Source organism: Urocitellus parryii, chromosome 11 (genome assembly GCF_045843805.1).
Source record: "Urocitellus parryii isolate mUroPar1 chromosome 11, mUroPar1.hap1, whole genome shotgun sequence".
NCBI lineage: Eukaryota > Metazoa > Chordata > Mammalia > Rodentia > Sciuridae > Urocitellus > Urocitellus parryii.
This window is the reverse complement of record NC_135541.1, coordinates 64426903-64454603: the sequence shown is the minus strand read 5'-3', so window position 1 is coordinate 64454603 and position 27701 is coordinate 64426903. Positions and strand designations below refer to the sequence as shown.

The window sequence follows — 27701 nt, the reverse complement described above, 5'->3', positions numbered from 1 at the left end:
TGTTCACTTTCTTGGCCCGTTTATCATTTTTTTTTTGGTATTAAAATTTTTGAGTTCTTTATATACCCTAGAGATTAGTGCTCTATGGGATGTGAAAGTGGTAAAAATTTGCTCCCATTATATAGGCTCTCTGTTCATTTCAATGATTGTTTCTTTTGCTGAGAAGAAAGTTTTGAATTTAAATCCATCCCATTTATTGATTCTTAATTTTACTTCTTGTACTATAGGAGTCTTACTAAAAAGAAGTCGAGGCCTAATCCGACATGATGGAGATTTGGGCCTTTTTCTTCTATTAGATGCAGGGTCTCTGGTTTAATTCCTAGGTCCTTGATCCACTTTGAGTTGAGTTTTGTGCATGGTGAGAGATAGGGGTTTAATTTCATTTTGTTGCATATGGATTTCCAGTTTTCCCAGCACCATTTGTTGAAGAGGCTATATTTTCTCCAATATATGTTTTTGGCACCTTTGTCTAATATAATTGTATTTATGTGGGTTTGTCTCTGTGTCCTCTATTCTGTACCATTGGTCTACATGTCTATTTTGGTGCCCATACCATGCCATTTTTGTTACTGTTACACTGTAGTATAATTTAAGGTCTGGTATAGTGATGCCACTTGCTTCACTCTTCTTGTTAAGGATTGCTTTAGCTATTCTGGGTCTCCTATTTTTCCAGATGAATTTCGTGACTGCTTTTTCTATTTCTATGAGGAATGTCATTAGGATTTTGATTGGAATTGCATTAAATTTGTATAGTGCTTTTGGTAGTATGGCATTTTGACAATGTTAATTCTGCCTATCCAAGAACAAGAGAGATCTTTCCATCTTCTAAGATCTTCTTTAATTTCTTATTTTAATGCTCTGTAGTTTTTGTTATAGAGGACTTTCACCTGTTTTGTTATGTTGACTCCCAAGTATTTTACTTTTTTTGAGGCTATTGTAAATAGGGTAGTTTTCCTTGTTTCTAATTCAGAGGATTTGTCACTTATATACAGAAATGCCTTTGATTTATGAGTGTTGATTTTATATCCTGCTACTTTGCTGAATTCATTCACTAGTTGTAGAAGTTTTCTGGTGGAATTTTTTGGGTCTTCTATGTATAGAGTCATGTCATCAGCAAATAGTGATAATTTGAGTTCTTCTTTTCCTATCTGTATCCCTTTAATTTCTTTCATCTGTCTAATTGCTCTGGCTAGTGTTTCAAGACCTGTGTTAAATAGAAGTGGTCAAAGAGGGCATCCCTGCCTTGTTCCAGTTTTTAGAGGGAATGCTTTCAATTTTTCTCCATTTATAATGATATTGGCCTGTGGCTTAGCATAGATAACTTCTATAATGTTGAGATAAGTACCTATTATTCCTATTATCTTTCCCTGAGAAGGTTTTGAATTTGAATCCATCCCATTTATTGATTATTGATTTTACTTCTTGTACTATAGGAGTCTTATTAAAGAAGTCAGGGCCTAATCTGACATGATGAAGATTTGAGCCTTTTTCTTCTATTAGATGCATAAAGATCATTCGATTCTTACCTTTAAGTCTATTGATTTGATGAATTACATTTATTGATTTCTGTATGCTGAACCAACCCTGCATCCCTGGGATGACTCCCACTTGATTGTGGTGCACCATCTTTTTGATATGTTTTTGTATTTGATTTGCCAGAATTTTACTGAGAATTTTTGCATCTATGTTCATTAGAGATATTGGTCTGAAGTTTTCTTTCTTTGATGTGTCTTTGCCTGGTTTTGGAATCAGGGTGATATTGGTCTCATAGAATGAGTTTGGAAGTGTTCCCTCTTTTTCTATTTCATGAAATAATTTGAGGAGTATTGGTATTAGTTCTTCTTTAAAAGTCTTGTAGAACTCAGCTGTGTATCCATCTGGTCCTGGACTTTTCTTGGTTGGTAGGCTTCTGATGGTGGCTTCTATTTCATTGCTTGAAATTATTCTGTTTTAACTGTGTATGTCATCCTGGTTCCATTTGGGAAAATCATGTGACTCTAGAAATTTGTAGATGCCTTTGATATTTTCTATTTTACTGGAGTACAATTTTTCAAAATAATTTCTAATTATCTTCTGTAATGTCCTTTGTGATATTTCCTTTTTCATCACAGATGTTAGTAATTGAGTTTTCTCTCTCCTCTTTTTAAGCATGGCTAAAGGTTTATCAATTTTATTTATTTTTTCAAAGAATTAGCTTTTTGTTTTGACAATTTTTTCAACTGTTTATTTTGTTTCATTTCATTTCAGCTCTGATTTTAACTATTTCCTGTCTTCTACAACTTTGGTGTTGATTTTTTCTTCTTTTTTGGGGGCTTTGAGATGTAATGTTAGGTCATTTATTTGTTGGCTTTTTCTTCTTTTAAGAAATGAACTCCATGCAATGAGCTTTCCACTTAGTACTGCCTTCATAGTGTCCCAGAGATTTTGATGTTGTATCATTTATCTCTAAGAATTTTAAAATCTATTCTTTGATATCTTTTGCAATCCATTGTTCATTTAATAGCATATTATTTAGTCTCCAGTTGTTGGAATAGCTTTTATTTTTTATTTTATCATTGATGTCTAATTTTATTCCATTATGATCTGATAGAATGCAGGGTAGTATCTCTACTTTTGTATTTGCTAAGAGTTGCTTTGTGGCATAATATATGGTCTATTTTAGAGAAGGATCCACATGCTGCTGAGAAGATAGTGTATTCACTCATTGATCAATGAAATATTCTATATATGTCAGTTAAGTCCAAGTTATTGTTTTATTGAGTTCTACAGTTTCTTCATTCAGCTTTTGTTTGAAAGATCTAAAATAAAAGCTAGAATCATGGCAATAACTATACTTATCTAGTTCAGATGCCCAATCCTAGTCTTGCCACCTGGGATAATCATCTTCCTTAATCTCATGTTTAGTCAACCTTCCCTTAGTGCACATATGCAAGAACTTCTCTTGAATATACACTTGTATCTTTCAATAGCCACTAGTAACATGTTGTTGAGCATTTAACATTTGACAGGAAAACTAAATTTTTAATTTAATTTACATATAATTAAAAACTTGGAAGTGGTACAAAATATGTCTGTTAACACAACTCCATTGTTTTGCTCCACCTACATTTCATTTTAACAACGCCATCTCCATTGTTTTGCTCCACCTACATTTCATTTTAACAACGCCATCCCACAGGATGCTGTTGCCGAATTAAAGTTCACACATCAGGTGTGTGTCCTTCCTAGTACAACACATATACAAATCACCCATCTAGTGGTTTGTGTCAATAGACTGATTCTCTTCAAATGACTCTTTCGTATGCATCCATCTAACATTGTAATGTGTTGGTTGAGTATTTGCAGACAGTATGAGTTATGAAGATTCCCTTCTGTGCTGTAATTGGTAATTAAATTGATAGATGTGTAATTGTTTTCATTATTACATAATTAAATATTTTAATTAAAAATAAAGAGACACATTTTAAAAAGAGGTGTAATTGAGAGAAGATGCAGAAACTAATACTGGGACAATAAAGGAAAAAGGGGCCTGGAATAAGGTATGTTCACAATATTTTGAAGAAGTTATAATTTCTTACAACAAAATGAGCAAATGTTGTTCATTGTGTACAATAAATGGTAAAAATATGAAATGAATATTATTATGAGACATTTTATCAAAAAGAGTGAATTTGATAAGTTTCTTCTCAAAAATCAAAAAAAGAATTAATAAAAGCAATCACCTGAAATAAACATTAAACATCCAAGAAAACACTTTTAGAGATCTAAAACAAAATAGGAGCTTATAACTTCATTTAGTAGAAATGGATGGGAATCTTGTTTAAACAAAACACATTTTTTATCCCAATGGACATCTGGTTATTTTGGTTCTGTTAAAATATTATAAGAAAAGCCTAAAAAAGTACTTCAGAAAAGTGAAAGATTTTCCAAACAAACCATCAAATCATTGTCAAAAGAATACAAGGTCTTCTAGAAACAGAATCCAAGACCAACTGATTAAAACTTGAAAAACCACAAGTGTTTTTCTTTAGCTTTAGATAAAACTAATATAAAAGGCGCTGCCAAGTTAATACCTGAGACATGTTTTATCTCAAAAGACTTCTAACATTATGAAGAAATGGCAATTTACAATCTGAAAAATTGAACTCATGATTTAGGTACTTTTAAATCATTTGCTTCTGCCACAAGAATTTCATCTATATATGAACAAATTAAATTATAAGGCAATGGATGGGTGCTTCGTGTCAGGTTAAAAAAAACACCTAGGCTTACTGTAATTGTGAAACAAGAGATCAATGTTTACTTTATTGTTTCAGTCCACTGTATAATACCTATGTTCAATTTTCTGAAGTGAACCCTTGAATAGTGTTATAGATACCATTATTAAATTGTTCAGCACATATTTGCCAATAGTATTGCTCAATACCAGTAATGTAACTATTAAAAGAAATAGAAGATAATAAATTTAACAATCTGTATTATTTGCCAGGGCTTAATGGTTAAGTTCTGGAAGAGTTTTACAAATATTTGTAGTACTGGTGAAACAAATTAAACATTTGATTAAAATAAAAAGAATGCTATCTAAATATTCAAGAATTAAAGACAAAAATGGAAGAATAATTTGTTTCTTTGTTGATATTACACTGCATACAAATTTGAAAATACAAGAAGGAAAATTGATTTTTGACCTAACTAAATAAGTACAAAGTTTTTATGTTTTTAAATTGCAACTTTACAGAATATAATAAAATAATGACTTTAAACATTCTTCTAACATGGACAAGCTTAAAGAAAAAAAATTAAACAATGGTTTATTGACACTGATAAACTTATAGTTGCTTATCAATCCATATATACCTCTGAATTCAATGATAATAATATTGACATGTGCATTAATAAACTTATTTAACTTGGACAGATGTAGTTTTGGGACAAATACACTTTAGCTTTGAAGTTAAATCAAGATAAATCAGTTGTGTCAATGTGAATGCAAATATGACAAGAAAATTATATTTTGGTGTTTGGTTCAGTTTTTGCAAAACTTTTAAGTATATTTAGAAAATTAGTTGGGGATGTGATTCTACTTTTTCAACTGTAAATTTTATGAAATCTAAATGCAGATCAAGTATTGTCAAATATGTCCAAAGAAATTTTTAGGTCCAACTGGAGTTATACTATAAATCTACTAATCAATGTATTTAGAAAATTTAGGATAAGGGGGATTCAAAATAGACAAGTAGAGAAAGGCTGCATTCCCAGTTGTTCACTGACTCGCTGCTACTCAGCGAGGTGGGTGAAATGGATTTCACTAAAATTCAATATTGGACATTCAGAATATCTTTGAGATTCAGAAATGTGGGTATGTTAAAAAAGAAGAAAGAGTACATTGGAACCAAGCCAGTTGCAGCAGCTGCAGTGGTGCTGGTTCACCAGAGAGGGAGGGAGAACACAGAGAGGAACAGATTTGGTATGGAAAAACCTGAAACCAGAAAAGAAACCCAAACTCAGCACATCCAGAGGCTGCACTGTGCGTGGGTGCTTGAAATGTGCTCTGTTTCCCAACTGGTCATGGAGAGCTGAGGTGGGAGCCATCTTGAGGTGATTGTCACAACACGCGACTGGATCAGGGTCACTCCAGGTGAACTGGGCTGGCAACAAAAAAAAAATCATACAAACACAGAAAATATCTGAAGCCTGATGTTTACTGGGGAGAGCTGTTTGACAAAACATTCCACCCAAATAAGGCAGAGGGGTAATATTACAAGAAAACAAGGAGTCGGTTTGGAGGGTGAAGTCTTGCTTGGTGATGTCTTGGTCAACAGTTTGACTGACATCATGGAAAGCCACACCCGTCTCAGGTGCTGCATGGGGATCATAGAGTGAGAGAAAAGGACACATACGTTGCACAGCCCAGTCAGAGCAAAGTCAGTCCAGTCCCCTCACGTGCTCAAATGCGCATAGCTCACACACACAGCCATGGCTGGCTCACAACAGGTGACCATGCTGCAGCTGCTCCTACGGGAACCAGGAGGTCACTGCAAACATGGCCATACTGTCCCAGCAAGTGCCTACTTTGTGGCCTAGTGTGCACCTAGCAGAAAGTAAGTACATCAGGCACAGAGAAGATTTACCCAGAGGATTTGAGTCAGAAAAGCAAAGGAAGGCCTAAATCCTTTCTCCTTTGAGCCTGGTCACTCAAGTGACCAGTTGATGCGGGTAGGGAATCTGATCAGGCAGGTGTGGAAACATTCAGGGATTAAACCTGAGAAGGCTGTGAACCTGAAGAGCAGAGTGTGTGGAGGACTGGCTCCCCTACCCCATGAGAAGAATTCTTGGGATGCTCCTGAGATCCTGACCCCCAACCAAGATTGGCAACTGCCAGGCCCTAGGGATGTGTTGATCTAATCTCTTCAGGGAAGACACCAACAAAGCCTCTGAGGCCTGATTCCCCAGAAGCTGGAACTCCTCCCATTGATCTCTGCAGCAGCCCCATCCTGGGAGGGCACCCCATCTGATCTCTGCAGACAAAACTCCAACTAATAGTACTTCCCACTCCATCCTACTTCACACTGTTGAGAAAGGAAACTGAGACTTATTTCAAACAGCTTCAGGCTTAGGCCATTCCAACTGACAACTCAGAAAGCAACAAAGAAAGAGGAAGGGGTTAGCAAGCCCAGGCCCTGCTCTTTTTCTGAGTACACAGCTCAAGAAGAACTGGAATGAAAGACAGTAGGGCATAGACAGTGACCATCCATTCTTGTCAACTATTTTGAACACCTCAGTGGTGACTATTCTGTCATTTTTCATTAAAAATCTTTATTTTTTCTTTCTTTGTGTGTGTTCATATGTGTGCATGTGTGCATTCCTGTGGTGGTGATTGGTCCAGGGACATATATGCATACACGTTTGTTTATTTTTTTCTCATTGAGCTTTTTTAATGTACTTATTTTTCTTGCCTTGTCTTTTGAGGGTTAGGGTTTGGGGGCTTGTATAGTTTGGTTTTGTTCTGTAATGTTTTCATTTGTTTGTTTCTCTTGTTTTTCTTTCTGTCTTTTCTTCTCCCACCAACAGCCAATTCTGCTTCTGTGTTCTTTCTCTCTTCTTTGCTTTGTTTCTACTATTTTTCTCCTCCTTCCTGCTACAGCTCTTCTGCATTCTCTATGTTCACTTTTTGAAATTGTAAACTCTTTTCTACCTTGCTAGCACATTTTCTTTTCTCTTCATTAGCTGTAGTTTTACCAACTTTAAGAATAAATTGTTCCATATAATTCCTGGCTCCACCATTAATGCTGATGCAATTATTACTGCTGTGGATGATATAGGTGACACCTACTGTTTCCTATAAAGCCTAGGATCTAGTTCATGGTTATTGTTTTTTACTGGTGACAATTTCTGACCCTGACACTCATGTTTTTTGTGGTAATTAATGTCACACATGTCACAATAGTAAATGGGTATTTATTTTAATGCTGTATGTTATTTGCATCTGTTGTTGCTGTTGTTTATTTTCCCCTGTTCTGGGAGGTGTTTGGAACTAACAAAAACACTACAAGTTTACAGGGTAGACACTCTGTTGTTGAACTACACTCTTCCAAGAAACAGAGTGTAACTTGCTCCCCATACAAATTGATGACACTTAATCTTCAGCTTTACGTTAGTATAAAGAATAGAAGACAGGGGCTGGGGATGTGGCTCAAGCGGTAGCACGCTCGCCTGGCATGCGTGCGGCCGGGGTTCGATCCTCAGCACCACATACAAACAAAGATGTTGTGTCTGGCGAGAACTAAAAAAAATAAATATTAAAATTCTCTCTTTAAAAAAAAAAAAAAGAATAGAAGACAAAACCCCAACTAACAACCAGGCCCCAAGTAGAAACAGATAAGGGGAAGGCTGCATGGGCCCACTTACAGACATCTACTGCTACAGCAAAAACAGAATTAATGCAAAGACTGTGGATACCACAACTACTCGGGTATCTTTATCTAGATTACTCTAGGACACTTTGTCAAGTAAAGACCATGCCCTAAAATGGCCCCCCACATAATAGCAGAAAATAAATACCTACCAACAGATGCATAAACCCAACAAAGGAATATAGAAAATATGGGGAAAAAAAACAAAGTAACACAAAACCTCCTAAAGTTTGTAATCACCAGCAACTGACCCAAAAGATACTGAAGTAGATGAAATATCAGCTAAAGAATTCAAAAGAATCATTATAAAAACAATCAATGAATTCCAAGAGAACACAGAAAAACAAGTGAATGAATTAAGGAAGTCAGTATAGAATATGAATGAGAAACTAAATAAGGAGTTAGAAATATTGAAAAAGAAACAAATGGAAATCTTGGAAATGAAAGACAATAAATCAAATAAAATGTTTAGTTGAAAGTCTCTCTAATAGACTAGACTAAACAAAGAATCTCAGAACTGGAAGACAAACTGGCCAGACTTAAACATTCAGGAAGCACTTAAGAAAAGAAAATAAGTAACTATGATCAGAATATACAAGAACTCTGGAAACCCAGTAAGAGACCAATTTATGAATCACTGGAATTAAGGAGGGTTGTGAGATGCAGGCTAATGAAATTAACAACCTCTTCAGGGAAATAATAACAAAAAAATTTCCAAACCATGAGAATGAGATGGATATCCAGATACAGAAGACATTCAGAATTCCAAATACACAAGATCAAAAAAAGAATCTCTCCACAACATATTATAATTAAGATGCTTAACATGAAGAACAAGGATAAAATTTTTAAAACCTCAAGAGAAAAATGTAAGGTCATATTTAGAGGCAAACCTGTCAGAATTGCTTCCAATTTTTCAGTGCAAACTCTAAAAGCCAGAAGCATTTGGAATGATATGTTCCAAGTACTGAAAGAAAATAACTGCCAACCAAGATTGTTATATCCAGCAAAGTTCTCTTTCAAAATTGAAAAGGAGTTCTTTCCTCCACTGTTATCCAGCTACCAGTAACAGATGAGGCCATGGGTTTCTGAGACCTGGAAAGCCCAGCTGGCTTTCAGATGCTCAATGATTACGTGGTAGACAAGAGCTACATCGAGGGGTATGTGCCATTACAAGCAGATGTGGCAGTATTTGAATCAGTCTCTGGCGGACCACCTGCAGACTTGTGCCATGCCCTATGTTGGTATAATCACATCAAGTCTTATGAAATGGAAAAGCCCAGCCTTCCTGGAGTGAAGAAAGCTTTGGGCAAGTATGGCCCTGCCAAGGTGGAAGATACCACAGGGGGTGGAGCTACAGAGAACAAAGATGATGATGCCATACATCTCTTTTATCTCATGAGGAGGAAAGTGAAGAAGCAAAGGGGCTAAGGGAGGAATGCCTTGCACAGTATGAGTCAAAGAAAGCCAAAAAACCTGCACTTGTCGCCATGTCTTCCATCTTACTAGATGTGAAACCTTGGGATGATGAGTCGAATATAAAAACATTAAAAAATAAGACATTAAAAAACAAGACCTAAGTATATGTTGCTTGGAAGAGATGCACCTTACAGGCAAAGACCGCTATAGGATGAAAATTGACATACAATGCAAATGGAATCCCAAAACAAGCAGGAATAGCTATTCTCATATCTGACAAAGCAGACTTCAAACCAAAATCATGGAGAGAGACAAAGAAGGTCACTTCACACTGATAAAGGGAACAATCCAACAAGAAGATAAAATAATAATAAATATGTATGCTTCAAAAATTGGTGCAAATAATTACACAAAAGAGACACTACTTGAATTGAAGACCCCAGCATAATAATACTGGGTGATTTAAACACACCTCTCTCATCATTAGATAAGTCATGCAGAAAATGAAACTCTTTGGACCTGAGAAATACTATAAATAAAATGAACTTAACAACAGCTGAATACACTTTCTTCTCTGTGGCTCATAAAACCTTCTAAAAAATTGACTATATTCTGGGCCACAAAGCAACTCTTAGCAAGTACAAAAAAATTATGTAATTCCTTGCATCTTATTAGATCATAATGGAATAAAATTAGATATCAACATGACAAAACCCTATGGAAACTATATAAACACATAGAGATTGAACGATAGTTTTGAATGATGAACAGTTGAAAGAAGAAATTAAGGGAGAAATTTAAAAATTCTTAGACTCAAATGAAAACAGTGATACAACATACCAGAACTTTTGGAATGATATAAAGGCAGTTCTAAGGGGAAAGTTTATAACTATGAGTGCCTACATAAGAAAATCAAAAAGATCACCAACAACCCAATTTTGTATCTCATAGCTCTTCGAAAGAGAAGATCCAACCAATTCCAAAATCAGTAGAAAGAAAGAATTAATATCAGAGCTGAAATCAATGAAATTGAGAATAAAAAAACAATAGAAAGTACCAATAAACAAAGAGTTGGTTCTTTGAAAAGATAAATAAGACTTAGCCAAACTAACGAGGGGGGTGGAGGAGAGAGGAGAGAGGAGAGAGGAAGCCAAATTAAAAAATTAGAGACGAAAAAGGAGAAATCACCACAGACATCACAGATATTCAGCAGGTCATTAGGGACTATTTTGAAAATTCTGACTCCATTAAATTAGAAAACCTAGAAGAAATGGATACATTACTAGACAAATATGATCTGCCAAAACTAGATCAAGAGACATAGATATCCTAGACAGATTAATAACTAGCAATGAGATAGAAATAGAAGCAGTAATAAAAAGTCTTTCAACAAAGAAAAGCTCATGACCAGATATGAATTCTCAGCTGAATTCTACCAAAAGTTTAAAGAACAGTTGTTAATACTCCTCAAATTATTCCATGAAATACAAAGGGATGAAGCACTTCCAAACTCATTTTATGCAGCTAGTATTACACTCATACCAAAACCAGATAAGGACACATCAAGAAAAGCATCCCAGGACAAACAAAAACCAAACCAAAACAAAAATCCTAGTATATTTATAAGAATATAAAAAACATCCACCATCCAACAAGGCATGATTATATAGTCTAGCTTTCAATAAAAAAATAACAATACATGCAAAGAAGTATGAAAATACAATCCACAATGGGAAGAAAAATAAGTAAACTAAATTGAGAAATCATCTAAATGATAAAATTAATAGATAGGGACATAGAAACATATTAAGGCTATATTCTATATGTTCATGAAGCTAGAGAAAAGACTGAAAATATTAAGTAGAGATATGGAATAAATCTTTGAAAAAGACCAAGTCTAACTTTTAGAGGTAATAGCTATGCTGTCTGAAATGAAAAATTCCTGGGAGCCGGTACACAACTATAATCCCAGCACCTTCGGAGGCCGAGACAAGAGGATCGCAAGTTCAAAGCCAGCCTCAGCACTGGTGAGGTGCTAAGCAACTCAGTGAGACCCTGTCTCTAATAAAATACAAAATTGGACTGGGGATGTGGCTCAGTGATTGAGTGCTCCTGAATTCAATCCCTGGTACCAAAAAACAAAACAAAACAAAACAAACAAAAAAACATGGAGTCAGATTAACAAGAGATGAAAAAAACTTTTTTGATGTTTTAGGTTGCTATACTTTATGGACACTGTCAAATTTCAAATAGACTAAGGCAGAAACCAGATGATTAAAATGCACATTCAAAGATAACTGATAGTGAAATCCTTATACACACATACATATAAACATAACTTAAGAGAGAATTAACTCTTTTCTTACTGGTTTATATATGATCCAGTAAAGTGCACAAGCCAGCAAGCACATCTGAATAGTTTAATTTAATTATAAATTATGCCTCTAAACAAAGTAACAGATTCCATTTATCCTGCTGTTAATCTAGAAGAATTTAGGCATACTTGAAAGAATTAAATGATAATGATTTTTATGATACTTTCTTATGAGTAGAACAATCATGTCAAAATTCAAAAATTATTTGGTGGATTTTAAGTGCTTATATGATAAATCTACAAATTAATCTGGTGTAATATTCTACTGATAGCATCCTGCCTTCCCATATAAAAGCATAATCTGTTTCTTATACAGAATCTTTTGACAGTGTTCTTCAACTTGTTCATACTCATCTGATGAGATTTTATAAGTGTACTTATTTCATAGTTATTTCAAATTGTTTCTTCATTATGTATTCTACTATCACATATAATTTGCCCTCATATATTAGCTCTGATCTGGTGATATTAACACTATTTATTTACTTATTTATTATTTGTTGTGATTAGTTTATACATGACAATAGAATGCATTTTGACACATCGTACCCAAATGGAGCACAACTTCCCATTCCTCTGCCTGCACATGGTGCTGAGCTGGGATGAAAAATTTTAAAGAAAAGGTTAGTAACTTAAATGCAAAGAAATAGAATCTTATCAGATGAATACAAGACAGACTGAAAAAAAATGAACAGAGCCTCAGTGAATTTTGGAACTATATCAAGTAATTAAATGTAGACATAAGTGGATAAATAGTTGAAAACTTTCTAGACTTGATGAAAACTAAGTCCTCACAGAGACCTAAGACACAAAACAAATCCCAAGCATAAGAAACACAAGTCTCATAATCAAATTGCTTAAAATATAAATGACAAAAAAATGTTAAAGGCAGATGGGGGGGCACATATATACAAGAGAACAAACATAAGAAAAAGACTAAGATGAGCCAGATACAGTAGCTTAAGTGTGTAATTCCAACAACTTGGGAGGCTGAAACAGGAGCATTGCAAATTCCAGGCCAAAATAAAAATATCCTCAGTAACTTAGCAAGACCTTATCTCTAAACTAATTAATATATTAATTATTTAAAAACAGGGCTGGGGATGGGGATGTAGCTTGGTGGTAAAATGCTCCCAGGCTAAATCCCCAGTACCAAAAAAAAAAAAAAAAAAACAAAACTAAGATGAGGATCAAACAAGAATGCCTGCTTTTACCAGGTTTCCCCAATATTTTACTGTTGGTTCTACTTGGTGTGATAAAAATGGAAAATATAAATAAAAGGTATCCATAGTTAAGAGGCAGAAATAAAATATAACTGTCTATGTTTTTAAAACTATAAATTTATTATGAATTACAAATAATAAATGAGTTAGAGGTTATTGAACACAAGATCAAATACAATCAATTGTATTTCTTTATAGTAGCAATAAGCCACTAGAAATTCAAAATAAAAAATCAATACTGCTTATAGTAGCATAAAAAAACATGAAATATGTAGGGATGCATCTGACAAAAATGTGTAACCTCTGTACACTGAAAACTACACAACACTGCTAAGAGAAAGTAAAATATACCTCAATAATTGGAAAAACATACCATGTTCATTTATTGGAAGACACAGTATTGTTAAGATGTCCGCTCTTGCCAAAATGACTGATGCCAATGTCAATTGAAATGCCAGCAGGTATTTTGTTTGTTTGTTTTGTGGAAATTGGCAAGCTGAATATAAAATTACCATGGAAATGTAAAGAGCTAAACAATCTTGAAAAAGAACAACAAAGTTAAGTGGCTTAACACTACTTGATTTCAGACTATAGTTATCAAAGCTATAGTCATCAAAGCAGTGTTGCGTTGGTGCATGTGTGTGTGTGTGTGTGTGCGTGAAAAGCAACAGAATAGAGAGTCTAGAAATAGACCCATGCATGTATGATTGATTATTTTTCAATAAAGTTGAAGGAGCATTGAACGAACGGTGCTGGAAAATTTGGATATCCACAGGCAAAAAAACAGCTACTATCACCAACAAAAAAACTTCAATTCTTATTTCATATTTCACAAAAAATTAACTCAAAAATCACAGTCCTGCTGGGCATGGTGGCCTACATCTGTAATCCCAGCAGCTCTGGAGGCTGAGGCAGGAAGATCACAAGTTCAAAGACAGCCTCAGCAATTTAGTAAGGTGTTAAGCAACTTGGAGCAGAGTTCAAAGCCAGCCTCAGTAACAGCAAGGTGCTATGCAACTCAATGAGACCCTGTCTCTAAATAAAATAGAAAGTAGGGCTGGGGATGTGGCTCAGTGGTCGAGTGCCCCTGAGTTCAATCCCTGTTTACCCCCCACCCCCCAAAAGCCATAGCCCTAAACCCTAAACCCATAAAAAACTTTTATAAGAAAATGGAGAAAATCATTGAGACTTTGTTTAGGCAAAGATTTCTTAAATATGACATGAAAAGCATAATCCATAAAAGGAAAAATTGATAAGTAAGACTTTGTCAGAACTAAAAAAATGTTTGCACTTTCAAGAACATTGTAGAGAATAAAAAGATAAGCCACATGCTGGGAGAAAATATTTTCAAATCTTATATATGATGAAGAACTTGTATTAGCATTATATAAAAACCTTCTATGCAACAAATATGAAAAAATAATAAACCAATAAAAGAGGAAAAAATATCTGAATAATACTACATCTAAGAAGATATACGAAATTCAAATAAGCACATGAAAACATGCTCCACATCACTTGTCACTAGGGAAATAAAAGTTAAACCTATACCAAATATAATGTCTAATATGAAAAAGATTGGTCATACTAAGTTCACAAGGACATAGGACAACTTATGTACTCACAGTCTACTGTAGGAATGTGTATGGAACAACCAGTTTGAAAAATAATCTGTCAGTTTGTTAAAAATTAAATACACACCTGTCATAAACTACCCAATACCATTCCTCTTCCATGGAAGATAAATGAAAGCATATGTCCACAGAATAGACCTGTACTAGATCAAAGCAGCTTAATTTGTAACATCTAAAAAAATGGAAACAACTCAAATATCTATCATCATATAGATGGACAGTTATTAATCTGTTTTATATCCAAATAATGAAATACTAGTAACAAAAAGTAATGAACTATGTAATAACATGAATAAATCACAAAAGAATTATGTCTAGTGAGACACCAGACCATATATACATATATACAAATTTCTAGAAAAATCAAACTAATTTGTAGTGATAACATTTCAATGGTAGCCCAGGGATACAAGGGCAGAAAAGAGAAGGTGAGATTATAAAGGGTTATAAGGTAACTGGGGATAAAGGATACATTCATTATCATAACTGTGGCAGTGGTTTCACAGGTATACACAAATGTCAAAACTTACCAAATTTTACATTTTAAGCACATGTAATTTGTTATATTTCAATAAAGTTATTAGCTTAAATTTATTAAAATTAGGCAAAATTTAGAGCTCAGTATATCAGTTAACACTAGTCCCCTTTCAAGTTCTTAACTGCAATATATAGTGGCTACCATTTTGGCCATCACAAGCACAGAATATTTCCATGACTGCTACAACTACCACTGGACAGCAATCATCTACCTCATAAAGAAGGATCCATTTCTTTCATTCCTCCTCCATCTCTCTATGTTCAACTTTAAGAATGGGAGTAAGCATGGCAGTGTGGCATTAATATACAAATTACATGAGAATTTTAGAAGCAGATTTTATTAAGTTAATTTTAATGTAATTTTGCTGTGAAGCAAAATATGCTTCTATTCATAAACATAGCACACTGTCTCCTAATTTAGATATCACAGTTTCTATGGATTACATTTAATTAGTTTCTTCCAATATTCAAATTGACAATTTTAAACCATATAGATAAAACTGTCTCAGAATTTATTTTCTCTTTGTAATCAAGCTTCAATACAACTCTTAAATATGAATATACAGTTTTAGTATACTCACTGATATCTTTCGAATTAGCTTTGTCCTGATTTAGAATATAATGCTATATAATACAATTGAATTTTCTTAATTAAAAAAAATCAAGCATTTAACCCTTACACAATAAATATAATCAGAAGTTTCAAATGTGGGAACAGATATTAAAATAGAACACCATGGTAGGCACTGAGATATTTCACATTCAAGGAACAGTTTAACAAATCAGGGCAGAGAAGTTGTTCAACTTAGTAGTCTGACTGAAGCATTTCTCTTCTTTAACTACAGCTCTCAGTTTTGAGAGTTGGAGGTTATTTATTTATTTTTTGTTTTAAAAAAAGGAAGAAGAAAAAAGAATCAAACTCCCATTTTCTGCCCCTATCCTAGTAGCCTATAGACTTGGAAGGCAGAGTCTATGTTTATTTTGTTTTTGTTTCTAGGGAATACAGGGCTGAAATCCTCAATCTTCCTGGTTCCATAGCCTGCTACACTGATCTGTGCCCATTTTGATATCTGAGTCATGCCTGCCTTGGAAATGCAATACCGAAAAATGCAACTGAAGTTGGGTAAGAGACCAAGAAGGCTGGTGGCCAGTGTAGAAAAACTAAGACAACCCCCCCAAATGTGTACTGTAGTAAGATAAGCAAGACCTGTAAAAACAGAAACCAAGTCCCTCCGTTGTTTGCAGAAGCAGAACTCAGAAGCCAGCTTCACTTACTTTTTTACACCGACAGAGCCATTTTCCTTGTTTTCCATGTCAACAGATAGCATGGGAAGGCTGCAGGGTTTCTTTACTTCAGCAACTAATCAATAAGGGAGAAAAGCTTGTGTTTAATTCTGAGAAGGTGAGAGTAGAATATATATTCTGAATCAGACATAATGGTTCCTTTTTACAGCTTCACACCAGTTCACGTATGTTTGTTTAAATCTCTAGTTCCCTGGGTGATTGGATAGATGTGATTAAACCTAAACAACTGAAGGAGATAGATGAATTGGGGTGCTTTCATCTGTACTGGCACTCCCAGCCTTGACAATAAGCATTTGCAAATGAAATTGAATCCTCGTTCAAAACAAGTGCTGTGTGACCTGGCACAGCTTCCTCTGGGTGCCAAGCTTTCACTTAAGATATTGCAACTCATAAATGAGTCGAAGTGGAGGAAAAAAAAAAATCCCCCTTTTCCTGCCCCCTCCCACCATAGACTGTGATTTCTTTTATTGCTTTTTCTTTTTTTTTTTTTGTCCACTCCCTCTGCTCCCAGATTTTTTTCATTGTAATGCAGGATCGCACTTACAGCTTTTGTCAGCAAGTATCCCCCTACCTCACATATTCTCAACGAAAGCCTCAAAAACCAGTCTGGGAGATGACCATGCTGTTAGTAAAGCAGGAAGCTCACAAAAAAAAAAAAAAAAAAAAAAAAAAGCCAGATCGTCCTTAGTACAGAAAGGTGGTGCTGGTGCTGGTGTGTGTGTGTGTGTGTGTGTGTGTGTGTGTGTGTGTGTGTAAGCGAGGGTAGGCAGCTCATTCAATTTATATAAAATCACCAAAACATTTAAGAAGATATAGTAACATCTACCACTCTTTTTGTTTGTAGGATGAGGACTGTGAAAAAAAAAATGAAAACCCTCCACAATTAAATAGGCAATTAACACGATGAAAAAGCTAGGAACAAAACTGCTTCAAGAAAAGAAAAACAAAACAAACAAAAACCCAGAAACAAAATAAAACAGAAAAACTAATCCCAGAAACGTGGTTTGTTCTTATTCAGCTGAAGCCATCAATTAAATACATTTCCTTTCAAATCACTTTATACTTCGGCACTCCTTCTCCAGGGATTACTCTGACATGGCAAGTGCATCATTTAGTATATTCACAAGATTTTTATCACTGTTAGAGAAGTAGATGATTAACAAATAACACCGCAAGTGTGGGATGATCTTCACTCCTGAAACACACACACACACACACACACACACACACACACAAACTTCCAGGTGCTAAACCACTTAGATCTCTGCCAAGAAAAGCAACATTTAATCTACACATAGCTATCAGCATACATCCCCACACCGGCACAGAGTAGGCAGGAAGCAGTGCTACTGCTCCAGGCTACCAGAAGGATTTCACTTCAGTTGGAAACTGTTACACATTCACCATTTTCTAAGCATCTCAGAAACAAAACAAAACAAAACACTCACAATGATACTCTGCAACATCACACTACATTGTCTTATTACTATTATTTTCTTTCTTCCCTATTTCTTTTTTTTTTTTTTTTTTTTTTTTGGTGGAAGAGTAAAAAGAAAACCTACCTATAAGCAACTAAAACATATCATATTTTTATAGGCTTATCAAGAACAGCCAAAGAAACCCCAATGTTTTCTTTCACAAAGTAGGCTGGCAAAGGAATTCAATAAGGAGGTACAATTTGACACAGTGAAATAAAACCAGGCTGGCTCTCAGCCAACATGACGTTAGGAATCACACACAAGCTGCACCAACTGCCTTCTGGTTCATGGCTGACTTTTTAAAGCTACAGTGTGCCTGTTCACTTTGGCTAACTACCTTCAGCACAATTAGTGGAAGTGGATGAATCATGGGTCCAAAACCGGCAGAATTTTCCCTGCACCTGTCTTGTACTAAGAAAAACAAGCTGTCTTAATAGGTCTCTTCATTTTCTCCCACCCCTTCACGGTTGCTACATGTCTTTACTGTTGTTCTGAGATTGAATGCCATGTTTCAAAACTATTTCTTTTTTTCTCCCCTGTGGGAAAAATAAGATGAGCCCATGGCTTACAGGCTCTACTCAGGGAACAATCAAAAGCTGGAGTCCTGCCTTACTCGTTTTTCCTAATAGAGAAATGTGGACAAAGTTCCTAGCGCTGGCTTTTAAGTAATCTCTTTGTGAGAATGAGGAACTACTGCCCAGTAGCAAATCCCTTTCCTTCATTATGCAGGAAATAGCATATTTCACAGAGGATGGAAAATAGATGACCAGATCTCCTGAAAACACCCACATTCTTTTATTTTGGCATTCATCTTATCCAGCGAAACCAACAAAAACTCAAACAGAAACAAAGCCTTATTCTACAAAAGGAAAACAACTAGTTCTGTGAGGTTTGATTTCATTTATCCCAGTTACATAAAAAGCATAATCCAACAAATGCAAACTACATTTACAGCCCATGAGAACCTGGTACTGAGTATGAGTCACATAAAAATAAGAAAATATACTGCCAACTCCCAAATACATAGTCTCTCCCACTATCATCCTAAATCCCAATTTAGGAAATGGGAGGTAGACTAGAGAGGCTAGTCTACCTATAAGTTCCATATAAGTTTCCTTGGTCAGTCTCACAGTTCCTTGGTTTGGCTGGGAAACACTTGTGTGTGTATGGGGGTGGAGGAGGGGGAGTCACAAAAACTGTTCTTTACACATATAGAAAATATTCATGATTACTTCTTCATTGAAATAAACACCAATCAACATTTGGATACTTTTAGGTCAAAATAGGCACAAAACCTTTCAGAACACACGCACAACTCCCAGAATTATTCTGGAAAAAAATATCTGCTACTGTGATGTTGTTTAGACTTCAGACAGAATCGAGAAGAAAGTGGCCTGCCTCCAATTTCCTTTAGTAATCTTTAAGGGGCATTAGGAGATCAGTAACTATGATCTAAATTTGGAACCTGAATTGCAAAGTCAAAAATTTTTCCCTTACTTATTCTGGGAATGAGATTACAAATCTTCAATTTCCTGAAAGACCACTGCTGAGAAATACTTTTAGTACTCTCCTCACCCATCTTTTCCATTGCCCTCTTGCAAAAGCAAACAATCATGAAATAGGGACCAATTTTAAGTGTTCAAATATTTCTAGTATTTTTTTTTTTTTGGTGGATGTGTCACCACTGCTGTTCAAAATCATGTACTCTAATGGAAGATAAAGAGCTTTCGACAAAGATTCCATAATGCTTTTGAACTTGATCTGAAATTCCTGAACCATTTTCCAACTAAATCCAAGGACAAGAACTGGACTTTGAGTCCTGTGAGCAGTGGAGCCACAAGGAGGGTATCCTGACAGCACTGCTGAGAACAAAAGTATACTTGGCTCACCATTCTTGAAGGGAAAGAGGCAAATAAAATGTAGTTACACCCAATTCTTCCTTAGATACACTCACAGGAGGAAAGATTCTGTGAAGCTTTTCCAAGCATTTTTTTTTCCCTTACATATAGAAAAGGACATCCCCTCCCACCATGCCTGCTGTGTTCAAAAGTTTGCCAGTTAAACAAAGTGTTAGGTTTCAGAAAGTGCTGTTAGAAATCAGTCCTATTTGATAAAAAAGTGAGCCACAGAGGCATTCTAAACTATGACAACAGGAGGTTTCACTTACCAGTGAGTTTCTAACTTTGGTAATAAACTAACATTTATGAATATAAATATACTAGTACTCACCCACTCTCTCACATGCGCAGGCAAACAGTTTGACATTAACTCTTTTCTCAAATGACAAGAATGATCTGAAGGTACATAGTGTGTATGTATGATGTGTGTACTGCGGTAAATACTGTGTGTTATATGTGTTTGTGATGTGTCCTATGTGTGGATACAGAACTCATGGTATGTAGTGTATGTTTGTGTATGTGTGTGTGGTGGGGGGGCGGCAAACAAATAAGGATTCAGCACATGATACGATGTGCTAAAATAACTTTGGAGGTCCTGGGATTTGGAGCAGAAAATATGAGCCCATTTGGAAGTACACTCAAACGGGGTGGGGGGTGGGAGGGGGATTCGTGCCTCCATTGGCTTCTTTTATTGATCGGCACTCATCCCCCAGGCAGTACAGACTCCTAATGGAAAGCCAGCTATGTACTAAAGAAGCCACCCGCCAGGGCCCCTGTCCCGGATCTCCCCCACGAAGTAGCCAAGGGCAGGGGCGAACTCTAGAGTCCCGAAGGGCGTCTCAAGGGAAAAGGAAGCATATCCTGGAGAAGGGGCAGTGGGTGTGGGGACAGGACACAGCCTCTTGGACCTGCGCCTCCAGCAGAGAGTAAAACGACTCGTGTGGCACGTTCCAAAGAGAGTGGAAAGTTTCTGGCTGAAACTTTCAAAGAGAAATAGTGCCAGGTCTTTGGTCTGGGGACTCCCCGGTGGAGCCCGTTTTGGAAAAGGGGTTTGGGGGTGTGGCGCGAGCTGTGCCTCCACCCTGTCCCGTCCTGCACGCTCGGTCCCGCAGCCCCCGGCTCGCCCCGGTTCTCCGCGGAACTGGGCACGCTTCTGCCCCCAATTCCACTCCAGGACAGAGTGACCAGAGTCCACGCCCGTGAGTGCAACAAGCTGCGGGAGCGCTGGACACACAGAAGACACGAGGGAGGGCGGGGCGCTTTTTTTCTTTTCTTTTTTTCACCAGTGTGGTGATCTTTGCTTCTTTTCATCCTGGAGAGGGGAGAGGGCGGGCGCGTTCCCAGGCCCTCGCCGCACGTGCCCATCACTTACCTCCCGCACTGCCGCGCCGGGAGGTTTGCCCCGCGCAGAGCTCGGCGGCCGCCACGCGCCGAGCCCCGAGCAGCCGGCCGGACGCGCGCGGCACGCCGGGAGTTGTAGTCCACCGTGGGCCGGCGGGGGTCCGAGAGGTGTGGGCTCGGGGAAGCGGAGTGCAGAGTCCAGAGGGAAGGGCCCTGGAAGGGGCCCTGTGAATGTGAGGGAGGACGCTTGCAGAAACTTAAAACTTCCAGAGAGTTGAGGTCAGGGGGAGCATTCTAGAGAGATTTTTTAACGTGGAGGCTTTCAGGTAATCCCATTTGCTTCCTGTTTTACTTGCTCATGATAACCCTGCTGAAGTTTAAGCTGGACTTTAGCAGTAATAATAACTAGAGATTTCCCGGGTCAATATTATTTAGGGTTCTACTCTCCATTCGCCCCATTCAGTCTTTGCTTGAAACACCTATTCAGTTGCTCACAAAATAACCCAGTTGAAGCCCTGGACATGCAAAGGGAGGGTGAGTAATTGCACCTTGCATTTGTAGAATGCTCAACAGCACTCTTTACAAAGCACTTTTACTTCAGCGTTTCATTATGTTAGAACCATAAAGCAACACTGGAATTTAGAGAAAAAGTAAAGTTGCAGAAAGTTTTGTGTATCCACACCTGTGGAGTTGGAACCAACCCATACTATTCATTTCCTTCTGTAGTCCTTCTCTTAGCAGCTGGGAAGAGAGGATGGGGAAAAGGAGGGCTGGGGATAGATGTAATGGATACAATGAAAGAAAAGGGGCCTGTTGTGAAGGATTTTCTTGCAATAGCTAATGAATAATAATAATAATCCTTAGTAAATAAGGAAATAAAAGAAGTACCCATGGATTGGAAGAATACAAGGGGAAGGAAAAGGCAGTTGGATAGGAATACTCAACAGAAGATTGCAAGCAGGCTAGAGGCAATATGAAAAAGTTGTATCAGAAAGAAAAGCACAAACATTTAGAAGCCAAAGAGAACTTGAATCCTGATGTTGTCACTTCTGAGTTAATTCTGTGACCTGAGTTATTTAACCTCTACAAACCACTTTTGCCTGATCTTTAAAGTTTAAGTAAAAATAATTCCTATTTTGTGATGTGATTGGGCAGATTAAAGAAGACCGGAAGCAGTTACAATAGTGCCTGGCATATCATGAGTATTCGGTTAGTACTGGCTACTATTATTATCTACAGAAACTGCTCGTGGGAGTATCAAAAGACGGATTGCAGTGGAAGTGCCAGTTAGGAGGCTTGACAATACTCTAAGCTACAGATAGTGATATCTTGACCTACTGTGACAGAAAGGAAGCAGCTATGAGACACATTGAAGGGGAAAAGAACAGGGCAGTGGAATCAGCTGATTGTGGGGTCTGAGGAACAGGAATCAAAGATGCTTGCCATTTCTAGATGGCGTGAATTGGATGATGCTGCCATTCACACAAATAGGTACAACCAGTGGAATAACAGATTTTGGAGGAAGATGACTAGTTTGATTTTGGATGTGCTTAACTTGAGGATTTCTGTATGTGAATGACCAAATAGCAGTTGGAAATGTGGGCTTAGATACTACATGTAGAAATGATACTTTGAGAGCCATTTATTTAATAGAGGTAGTTTTTAAGAGCCTATGTAAAAAAAAAAAAAAAAAAAAAAAAAAGGAAGGATAGCAGGGGTGGGTAGAGAGAGGAGAGGAATTGAACAGAGTTGCCAGGCTGGAACTGGTGAAAACAGAAAGGGAGTATTTCAGGGGGGCAGTGGCAGGGGAGCCTAGGAGGAAGGAGAGGTGAGGAGTGTGCCAACAGGTCAAAGGCTATTTGACACAGAAAGTCGCCTCTGGGTATGTGGATTGAGAGACTGTTGAAATAGAACTGTTTGTAGGAGTCGTTTTGGAAATTCACTAGAGTGATTTGGCTTTTCCTAGTGATTGGGGAATGGTCAACTGAAATAGAATTGGTGGGCCCAAAAATTCTAGGCATCTTTCATTGCCTGGAAGGTGAAAACCTGTTTATAAGTATCTGAGCCTAGAATCTATATATATAAATGTTTTTCACACAGTTATAGTATGAATTGGTTTTTCCTGGAATGCAATAGGTGAATGGTAATATTCATGGAATTCGAATGACTGATATAATTCCTTTTGTGTCTGTCCTTTTTTTTTTTTCTGGTGATTCTATAAATGGATACAAACATCATTTCACTGGCACTTATTTCTCCTATCTAATGGTAATGGTAACTTAGCATTCATTGACCAACTTTCCCCAACACCCCCTTCCTTCTATACTCCCCAGTGCCTCGCACACTGGCCTTGTGGATTTCTGAGAGAAGACACAGAAAAGATGCCAATGTGACTGGATTGAAGGGACTGGGAGATGAAGAGGAAAGATGGAGAATTAGCCCCGGATGTCAGATTTGTAGGCATTGTAAGGACTTTGGCTTTCTCTCTGAGTGAAATGGCAGCTGCAGTTTTGAGCAGATGAGTGACATGGTTAGGCATATTTATAAAAGATTATATTGGCTAGTTTCTCAATGATAGATTATAGGGATTGATGGTAGAAACAGACGAAGCAAGAAGTTTTTTTCAATGATCCAGGCAAGAAATAATAGTGGCTTCAACCAGAGATAACAAAGAAAAATGATGGATTGCATGTGGAAGAAAAAATTAAGAATCTCTGAGTGTACAGAGAAAGAGTTTTAGGGGTTGGAAAAGGAGAGAAGATGGAGACAGCCTGAAGAATGTGTGGGGTCTTCTGGGAATGAGATTTTTGGGAATGACCTGGGAGTCTCAGATTTCTTGTGTTGACTTACATAAACAGGGATAAAGGAGTTGATGAAATCAGTCCAAGGAGAATCAAGAAATAAAATTGCGGGGAGGCTGTGAGTGGGAAGTATGGATGTTTGGGCTCCCTAACTGTGGATAGATATGAAGAAGTCTAAATATCAAATGGATTCTTTATCCATGTTGGAATGTTGAAGGAAGGGAGAACTCAGTCCCAGGGGCAACCCTCACTCATGACTCCTGCCAGGAGAGAAGCACACTTGATCAGATGGCACGGTCATCCCTGCCTCTGCCTTGGATCTCTTTGATGATCTTGGCCCTCCCTGATGGAGTTGAAGATTGGGGAAAGCTGATAATTCCTTACAGCTGGGCCATAAATAATGATTATTCCATAAGGTATATGTCTAATGCTGGCAGAGAAAGATTTGTAATTGTGGAAATGGAGAAATTTTGAGAATTTAACAAATGGAGAATTTTGGCAAAGAAGCGTTGGAGGAAGCTGGCTGGGCCTTTAAAGTGAAGGGCTACTCTGGGACTGGGAGCAGGAGACAACTAAATAGTGAAGTGAAGAAGCCCTTGGGAGTAGAGATATGAAAATTCAGAACAGAGGGGTAGGTAAGATATAGTAACATTCTAGAGAAGAATCTACGAACTGTTTATACTTGGAAAGAAAGCAATACAGTTTCTCGTATAAGAAAGAACAGAATAATTCAGGAAAATTCTGAAGAGATAAAGGAGTGGAATATTAAAAATTTTTGTTAATGCATTATGAAAAAAATGTGTGGTTAAAAAATTAAAACCCTCAGAAATTAATCATTGAAAGTAAATATTCCCACTAAATGCATTCCTCAAATAATACCTAAGTGTTTATTCTGTGCTGGTGATTTCTTCTTTTGGAAATATTATATGGGCATCTAAGATGTTAGTATTTTTTTCACAGGCTTTAAAATTTAAACAATAAATAAAATTTATTGAGCACTTATTATAAAGTATTCTATACCAATATTTTGACCAAGGTATTTTTAGCCCTCATATCTGTATTTTTAATTTTTTTTAGTTGAAGATGGATACAATCTTTATTTTATTTCATTTATTTTTATGTGGTGCTAAGGATCAAACCCAGTGCATGCACTCTACCACGGAGCTACTACCCTAGCCCCAGCCCCATATCTATGTCTTGATTTTTTTAAGAATCAAAAGAAATTCATCAAAGTACCCCAATATTTCTCTAAGTTTTTCTCTTTTTTTTTTGAAGCTTTGCTTCCCATATTTTAATGTTACATTATTTTGTACATGGAGACTCATAGTAGTAATAACTTCAGTGCAAATTGTACCTTTTGTCATTATAAAGTGATTTTCTTTGTCCCATTTGGTGCATTTAAATAGTCTATTCTATCCCATTTGAAACCATTTTAATTAGATAGTTATGTTTAATCTTGGTCATGTCTATTATTTTTTGAATTTTTATTACATTTTGTTTTCTGATCTATGATTTTCTTTCTTTTCTTTTTGTTTTTATCTTCTGTGCATTTGTGTGAAAGATAAACAAAGTTAGACCCTATTAAGGAGATAAATACGGATTTTAATCAGTAATAACTATTGTAATTGGGAAACAAATCCAGAATGAATTGAACTCAATCTCATTTTGTATAGGGATGACTGGGCTAAAACTAGAAATAGGGAAGGGTCTCTGTAGATCAGAGAAGTGAAATTACAGAGGCTTATCAACATAAGGTGTTAAGTTCAGTTGTGACTGGTAGCTGGAATTGATAAAGGTTTGGCTTTTCTCCTCCCACAAAGGCAGACGAGGAGTCCCTGTCCCTCCTCAGGGTTACATTTCAAAGGAATGTCTTGAGATAGACTCTCCTGAGATTGATGTGAGCATCTCAAAGAGAAAGAGGAAGGGCACAGAGTTGCAAGCCCTTTTCAGCAAATGCTCTGAGAAAAGGTGGGCAGGGGTCTATTGTTTGGTGCTGGCTAAAACAAACAGTAAGTACTTTTGGCAGCTTTGAGCATTCTCAGGCAGGCACTTTAAGGGGGTCTAGAGTCAACCTAGTGATGTGGGCTTAAACAATATTAGTATTTATTGAATTCTTTATAGGCTAAAGTTGAGGGTTCATTAAGAAGAGGACTTAGAGGAACATGGATAGATTTTGATCAAGGAGAAAATTGACATTAGTTATCTATTACTGTGCAACAAACTACCCCAAAATCTCAGTTAAAAACAAACAAAAACAAAACCACCTTTATTACCTTGGGCATTCTGTGGGTCAGGGCTTATGTGTGTCTTAGCTAAATCTCTGCTTCATGACTGCAATCAAGGTGTTGAAAAGGACCCCAGCTTCAGCTGAAGGCTCGACTTGGGGAGAGTCACTTATGTTTGCTGACAGGATTTAGTTCCTTGAGGATTGTTTAAGGGCCTCAGTTTCTTGCCACACAGGCCTCTCCATAGGTAGCTTACAACGTGACTTCTAGCTTTATCAAAGCAAATATGTGAGAAGAGTTAGAATATAAGCAAGACAAGTTGTAGTCTTGTATAGCCTAATTTCAGAAGTGAAATCTCATCACTTTAGTCACATTCTTTTTTGTTAGGGCCAAATTATTAGGTTGGGCCTATACACCAGGCTATGAATAATAGCAGGAGGTGGGAACCACTGGGAGCCATTTTTAAAAATGGCTGCCTGTCACAGTGGCAGCTTAGAAGTTTTAAAGTCTGCTTTAAATGATATCTTTATATTAATATTTCTCAATTAACTTTAGAATGAAATGCATTTTTCTCCACCTCTCAGTTTAGGGAACACATATGATTCTTATTGCAGTCCACGATCATCAAAATATTATTTTTTATATTGTATAATTTTTCTTTTAAGCCTTATCAATTATATATAATTTTATGACAAATGCCAATTATTTAAATATAATTTTATCATAAACAGATTGAAAGCTCATGGTTCAGTCTTTGTACTTCATGAATTCAAATTCAATGAACTTATAAATTCATTATTGTTACTCATCTGTTCATTGTCTTGGTTTTTTTTCCTGATAGATTTTAAATTAGTGCATAAATGCTATGTTTCTTGAATACTTACATATTTGAGAATTTCTTCCTATTACACAGGAAATGTGGTTAGACTAGATATGGAAAGTTTTTCCCCCTTCAGTATTCATTAACCATTGTTCCATTTCTTTCTAGCATTCAACAATTGCTTGAAACATGTCTGATTTGTTTGTGACTATGACCTTTCCCCCTCTGCCTAAATGATCCTAGGATTCTTTTTTTTTTCTAAATTCTTAAACTTTTTTTAAAAGAGAGAGAGAGAGAGAGAGAGAGAGAGAGAATTTTAATATTTATTTTTTAGTTTTTGGCAGACACAACATCTTTGTATGTGGTGCTGAGGATCGAAACCCGGCTGCACGCATGCCAGGCGAGCACACTACCGCTTGAGCCACATCCCCAGCCCTAAATTCTTAAACTTTTAGAAAAAAAAATATTTTATTAAAGTTTCTTGGAATGTGATGAGCTCTTTCAAAATGCAGATTTAAGAGCTTCTTATTTCATAAATTCTTCTATCATGTAAATTTCTTTTATTCCCATTAATTCATTCACATCTTCAAAGATCGGAGTCATTCACATGGTTGCTCTCTTTTGTCTGTGGTCCATATCTTTTATCTTCTTTCTGATCATTCTGTATCATTTTCCACTAAATTCTATATGATTTCTTTTCTTCAGTTCCTTTTCAAATTGTAGATGGATACAA

General features: G+C 36.5%; 1 protein-coding gene and 1 pseudogene across 2 annotated transcripts in view; one reads left to right on the top strand and one right to left on the bottom strand.

Moving 5' to 3' along the window:
- The window catches only part of Samd13 (sterile alpha motif domain containing 13), a 57411-nt gene extending 36194 nt beyond the window's left edge, over window positions 1–21217 (bottom strand). The window contains exons 1-2 of one of the 2 annotated variants that reach the window (XM_026406147.2): window positions 21154–21217; window positions 16376–16460 (exon numbers count right to left, since the gene is read on the bottom strand). In XM_026406147.2, coding sequence (XP_026261932.1) covers window positions 16376–16428 — 53 coding nt within the window. In that variant the 5' untranslated portion in view covers window positions 16429–16460; window positions 21154–21217. Of the gene's footprint in view, window positions 1–16375; window positions 16461–17967; window positions 18054–21153 lie in introns of those variants that run through there. The other variant, XM_026406148.2, reaches the window with a different exon arrangement.
- Window positions 8994–9493, top strand: LOC113194880 (elongation factor 1-beta pseudogene; annotated as a pseudogene).
- Window positions 21218–27701: the final 6484 nt, after the last annotated feature.